The sequence below is a fragment of the Mya arenaria genome, chromosome 4 (assembly GCF_026914265.1).
Source record: "Mya arenaria isolate MELC-2E11 chromosome 4, ASM2691426v1".
Taxonomy (NCBI): domain Eukaryota; kingdom Metazoa; phylum Mollusca; class Bivalvia; order Myida; family Myidae; genus Mya; species Mya arenaria.
In genome coordinates, this window is record NC_069125.1 from 56,207,367 (window position 1) to 56,214,434 (window position 7,068).

The window sequence follows — 7,068 nt, forward strand, 5'->3', positions numbered from 1 at the left end:
AAGTTTTCTGCAAAATAAGCCCTGGCTGCCATTAATACGACATAAGCTGTCATTTGCCAATGGTGTCTAGAAAGCGTTAGGCAAAAAAATATCTAGCAAAATTGAAGGGAAACCTCAACTTTATGAATGAATAGTAATAAAATAAAAATATGAGTACCGGTACCTAAAAACTGTTAATGTTAATTAATGTAAAAATGTCTAATGATCAAATATTTGTCAGCTCAGAATGACTGTGCATTTAATTTCTTTCGTTACTTTTATAATTATAATTACACATATCAATCATGAAATAATGAATCTTAATTTTATAAATTACACAAACATATTTGTTCGACTAAAACGGATCAAAAAATTGTTATATCTATGATAGTTTCTGGCCTTACAGACTGTGGACCATTTACTCTTTGTGTAACTAACAGCTGTTTTTTGTTGACAAATAGAATATTGATCACGAAAGAGTTCTTTGTCATGCCACAGAATAAGGAAGAGTAAGGAAATATAAGACGCAATAGTAAGAGCATGTCATAACACGCCCATATTGCCTTACATGCCCTCACAAAGACAAATCTCCGTATTTCACCATATTCATATGTCAGTCACCTACTTCTCATTGTTATTAAACAACCATTTATTGGAGCACAGCCGGTTGTTAAGGCATATGCTGGCCAATCTTTTTGAAGTACAATGTATCTTACATTAAAATTCAAAAATTTAAACAGATTAGACAGAGGTGACTAGGCCTAGATACAAGTACTTTAAAGCCTATTCCTGACACGCAAACATTTAAAACCTATAATGCACGATGATGATGTAATCCTAATGATGTAATTGTTATTTTGAGACCTAAAAATATTACTTATATCAAATAAGTGGAACTTTACACTCTATGAAACAGTACATTTAGAAAATGTTTGAGCCTTAACATAGCCATGTTTAAAAAATCACAATAAAGAAGTTGATTTAAATCCATCTTTAAATTTGGCAATTTCAGATTTTATCAGTAACGATTTTAATCTGAATGATTGATACTGACGGGTCAACAAAGTTTATATTCACAGTGTGTGCATCCTCCTGACCAATATCATTTAAATTCATTACCAGATACAAGTCATTGACTGATATGCTAACCCTCAGATTATAATCAATTCAGAAAAAAAATAAAAAAAAATGTCAAAAAAATGCACCAAGCTGCATGGTGACAATTTGTCACTGTTACAAATTTACAATGAGGAGATTTATTTGCCTCAAGATGAAAGCCGCCCATTGATATTTGATGTGGGATTACAAGTGATTAATGTCAGAGCAATGCACAAAAGCGATTTCATTCTTAAAAAATAAAACATTCGTTGATAAGCAAAACAATGAGAAAGATAAATACTCTACTTTTAGACTATCTTTGTATTTCCAGCATATCTATAATCCTTAAAATCTGTTATAAACAAATTTATCATATGATCTTGAGTCAAGAGTTTTGACTTTCCTAGTGCATTTGAAAACTGAAAAACTGGCCTCATTAAGGGACTTAGATTGTCTGAGATATTGAGGCCCTCAATTTCTCAGACAAGCCTCAATTTCTCAGACAATCTAAGTCCCTAATATAACCGGATCAAGCTCAGAACACAATTTTTTGGGGGTAATGAATTGAGAATTATTTTCTCTTTAAAAAAGTTTAGAAACATTTAAAAGAAGTTATATTTAAGATAGTCACCATAAACTATTTCTGATGTTGTAAAATATAGTAACTAATTTGGCAATATGGAGTAAGATACATGTACCACAGGAACTGAAGCCTTTTACGCTAATGATTTTTAGAGAAATTGGGGCCTCATGGCGGTGATGGACCTATGGAAGAATCTTGCTAGGAAGACTAAATAAGGAAAGAGTGCAATCATGAAATCAACATTCACATCCCATCTGTTCATTGTAAATTGGGCATGAGCTTGGGACTGTATTCCTTCAGCATGTTTACCTTGGAGATAGTCTGCAAGGTCACCGCCATTACAGTATTCCATGACCAGGTAGACATGGTTGGTTGTCTCCTGAAATGAACAAGGGAATGTGGTATGAACATAGAGATTTTCAAGTACCTTAACACTACCAAACCACACTGGCCTCACACAATTTTGAAAGAAAAACATGCCTCTATCACAAGATAAACCAAATGTAATCATGAATGATCCTTCATTTGGAAAAAAGAACAATTAAAACATTTCAATCCTTAAATTTTAAATAGTCTTGATCTACTGCTTGTATTGGACTGCTCTTGTATTTAATTTACACTTTAATATGACCAAAATACTGATTTCTACACTTATTATCTGAACAAAGGGTTTAACACACTTGACCAACTTCAAGACAAGGGCGTAAAAGATACTTTTAAAATGATTGGAGTAAAGCGTCAGTCACTTCACTATAAATAGACATCACTGCTTGCTCATGCTATGTTTGAAAACAGCCAAGTTACCTAGATTTTAACCGGGTCATGTTTGTGTACAATTTATTTCTGTCTTATATATATACTATAGCACGTAATGACCCAATGAAAGTATTTCATTTACTGCGTTGTTATGTTCTACTACACTGAGCTATATCGGTGGATGTAGGAGAAGAATTTTGTTTTAATAAACAACAGTCTTATCAGACAGGACATAATAAATAATATGAACTCTACTTGGTATGAACATTGAAGTGTACCAAATGACTATGATAAAGAATTTAACTTGATCATTACAAAACATGTTTTCATTGGCAACTGGCACAAACAACCACTGGGGACAAAGAAAATGTAGTATTCCTAAATACTTGTTTTTAAACAAATAATCTCTGACACTTGACAAATAAAAATAAACAAACTGTCAATACAAAAAATAAAAACAAAATTGAAAATGTCAACAAAAATGTTTTTATTATACAGCTCACACTGGCATCATAACAGGATAGGAATAATCATATCTAATCTTTACATAATAGGGACTTTTTTGTCATCCAAGTCAATAACAAAGGTAACAAATCTTGTGAAAAAGATAATCTGTGAAAATGCTAATTGTGCAGTCTATTAGAACTTATATAAAATCAGTAAATCATGCACTTGTTCCACCTTTATTGCTTAAGCATCTGTTAAAAAGTTTAAGTTGCCTAAAATGTTTTAACAAAGAGATAACATGTTGTCTATAACACATTTATGTATAATAGGATTTAGTGATAGCAGTTAAAATTATGCTATGTTACACAAGCCCCTGGGGATGTTTTGGTAAATTTGTTATTGTGGAAAACTACACTCATGGCCAAGGGTTTTTGGAAAACTCTAGTTTGCATGTTCTGAATTATAAAGTAATTTGAAAAAATTGTAATGATCAAGATTGTATCACTGCAATGATTTTAAAAATAAGTGATCCTCTTTAAAACAGCAATGACCATGCTAACTCAATAATATAGATTTTTTTTTCTCAAAATGACAGCTTATTTTAAGTTTACATTTAATTGAATTGTTTAGTTTCATTATAGAACTTTACTATCACACTATATTTATCATAATATGCGGTTTATACAAATCTGATATGTAACATTGAACACTCATATAAAACAATCCTGACCTCATCAAATGAAGTCATGAAAGTGTACATGAATAGCCAGTAGGTCATAAAAGAAACCAGTTATAAACAGTACAACCCCAAATAACATGCAGGATATGCGTGCATCCGAGACATTAACTATATTATGCATCCTTGCACAGTAAATGGCAGTATGCTTTATACAATGGAAATGTGCTACTGGGGTTAAATTGTTTACTATCCTCGTATGCAACTTTAAATGGCTTATGACCTGTTTTAGCTACCGACTTTGAATGACCTTAATGCTCTACCCAGCAGTCATGATCAGCAAATGACCACAATACATGTACACTTATAGTGCAGCAGGACTAACCAAAATATCCAAGAACTGACCGATATAACTGACCACTGTGCAAAGCTAAATAACCTTAGCTGTACATGTGGAGGTCATTTATTTGTGTTTAACAACTTATGAAAGAGCAATGACACACTTCAATCTGTATTCTGACCCAAATTACTGGTAGCAATCTGTTATGGAATCAGACATGTTCATGTTCAGCTTTTGTGATTGTATCACTCTATCAAAGTAAATGGCATTAATCATACAGTCAAGTGAACAAGCATAAATGCAATATATAGGGTAAAGTATGTATACTGAACATGCATCTGTGCTGGGCCTTATTTCTAATAGCATTCTACCACACAACATCTGTTGGTGAAGAATCCCCAAAGGAATGTACATTATGCCCTCCCCTAATTTCTTCTGGATAAATCAGACTTGAGTTATATGCAAAAGAACTTGAATCTCTACCAAATTCTTGTAACCAAACCTTCACAGAAAACATGCTCACCTTGCATTCCATAAGCTGGACAACATTTTCATGGTGGAGACTTGACAGCTCCTGCAAACATAATTTAAGTGTGAAAACACACAAAAATATGGACGTTGTACATATAAATAGGCAAACAGCAGCTGTATAACTATGTATTGACTTGGAAAACAGTGTTAAGGCATGGATCAATCTAGCTGTGTAAAAATATGTACATTAAACTATAAGTCATAACACTTTTATTAACAGCTCAGTATTGACCTGTAGACTTTTGGATAATATTGAAAGCAAAATCAGGTGTTTTTTTTACTTTTTCTGAGTTTCTCCTTAAAGACACAATGTGTTACTATTTTAAAATATGTTTACCCAATCCTTAAAGTTCTTCTTCACTTGGTAATGATTTCTAGGCAGATCATTTGTTTTACATTTATGGATACACTAGGCTGATATGTAATATTTATATGGTTTAATACCTTGAGGATCTTGATTTCTTTACTGAGAAGGTTCTGGGACTTGGCGATGTTCTTCTTTGTGATGCTCTTAATAGCAACGGTCTTCTCGGGCCTCTGGTGAAAAATATGTAAAATCATTAGCGACGGATTGATAAATATTGTGAACTGGTATTTGTATACTGTCTGTAAATGTATAACATATACTGTACACAAAATTTGCAAAAATTAAGACATGCCATTTTGTAAAACAAACTGCCAGTTTAAGGAAACATAACAAATATAATTATTATATTTTTTATGCAAAATGGACAAATTCATAATAACAGATGTTTCAAAACTGGGGTAGGGTGCCAGCCAATTTAAATTGATAGGAACATTGACCTTTTAGTTAAAACTGAATTTTGGTCTAGCAACATTAATTAGTGCAAGTTGTACAACAACATCATATCTTGTAATACATTCTTGTTGCAACAGCTGTCAATCGAAGTACACACTCTAACCAATAAATAAAACAATATTGTTAACAAAGAAAATATAATTAAAGGCATTTGATTGGTCCCACTGTCTAACATCTGTGTGCCAAATTACAACTAAAGGTAACAAAGCCTGCTGTTATAGAAACTGTTAGCATATTCATTGGATATCAATCATCAATATGTTCAATTATATAATGTCTGAAATCCTGTCATGTACCATGCCCTTAGTACAAATTGAAGTTTTACAAATATAAAGAGGTACAGACTCTACCAAAATGATTTACAATAACCAATAGCATTTTAATTGTTCTTTTTTTTTAAAGCATCACACTGACAAATGGCATATAATTTAAATACATGTGAGACAATATAATACACATTCGATATACACTAATGGTGGGCCAATTATCAATAATGGTCGATTAATTGTCGTGGCGGGCTGAAAGTCAACGATTGGCGCCAACTTTTACCAGTATTGATAAATCTAATGTTTGTTTTTTATAATTGTTGTTGACAATTTGACATAAATGTGCTTTTTGTTTGTTGAAAAAAGTTACCAAGTTACATTATCGATAAATATTTCATTTCTTTGTCTGTGTGTTTAATTGTCAATGAAAATCCAGCCAATTGCACATCACTAATACACACACTTTTTAAATCATGTTTTAATGTCACACAATGATGCTTTAATAAATGGAAACAAATAGGGTGGTCAGTATGTATACTTAAACATTTCAACTGTTTCCTAAATAATTTCATTATATAATTGCTATCCTAAGAGCATAAGCCATTGGTAATAAAAAATTATCAAAAATGTTATGAAGAACATGTTTTACAATTGTGTACACATATCAATGACATATAACAGATAGTGAATCATTTACACAACATATACTTTATTTAAAGATCTTTTGTCATATGTCTGATTTTGATATTCAGAGCCTGAGTTTTAGAAAAAGACACAAGGTGTTAGATAATATGCCCTTCACTCAGATTGGAATTTTCTTTCTTGCTGGTTATGATTATCACAGTAATTTAATGCTCAAAACAGTTCACGTTAAACAGTACTGAGTACACGTTTCATTCCATACACATCAAATATAACAAATGTTTAATTGTTATAATAAAGGTGTGGTATCGGACCTCTAAGTTTCCTGTAGTCCCTACTGTATGAAAGAATCAAATGATTCTGAGAAGATTAAACAGTTGAATACTCTACCTTTCGCAGCCGTCCCTTGAAAACTACTGCAAAAGCTCCATGACCGATAAGGTCCTTCTTGCTGTACTCATAATCACCAATTATCTCCATTTGTGATCCCTTCACTATGGCTTTTTATTGAAAGTTATTAATATATGGTGGGGTGGAGATGCCAAAGAATGGGTCACTTTGGCCATTTTCTTTCTCAGATCATTTTACTCCATAACAAAGACACATTTCGATGTCGTCTAATAATTTAAAATAGACATGACGATTATCTTACAAATATTCAAATATAACAATTTAAAACAAGTTGATCTGTTTTACGTCATTTATAACTGCATAATTTATTCTTATGATCAATACCACTTCTCATCTTATTATGTTTTGGTTCTGACCGAACAACAAACATAAATTTCGATCACCTGTCAACGCCAAAAATATAGTTCTGAATATAAATGTAGCAATCTGGAAAGTTTTTAAATTTGATTTATAAAATAGCTTCATTCCAAATCAAACAGGTAATATTAAGTGAAAACAATAAACATACATGTTTTAATC

At 31.9% G+C, this 7,068-nt stretch overlaps 1 protein-coding gene across 2 annotated transcripts in view; it reads right to left on the reverse strand.

Annotated features, from left to right (window-relative positions):
* LOC128231433 (serine/threonine-protein kinase ULK2-like) overlaps positions 1-6,899 on the reverse strand; it is a 30,635-nt gene extending 23,736 nt beyond the window's left edge. For both annotated transcript variants that reach the window (XM_052944252.1, XM_052944251.1), the window contains exons 1-4: positions 6,529-6,899; positions 4,855-4,947; positions 4,403-4,453; positions 1,970-2,039 (exon numbers count right to left, since the gene is read on the reverse strand). In XM_052944252.1, coding sequence (XP_052800212.1) covers positions 1,970-2,039; positions 4,403-4,453; positions 4,855-4,947; positions 6,529-6,618 — 304 coding nt within the window. In that variant the 5' untranslated portion in view covers positions 6,619-6,899. The remainder of the gene's footprint in view (positions 1-1,969; positions 2,040-4,402; positions 4,454-4,854; positions 4,948-6,528) is intronic.
* Positions 6,900-7,068: the final 169 nt, after the last annotated feature.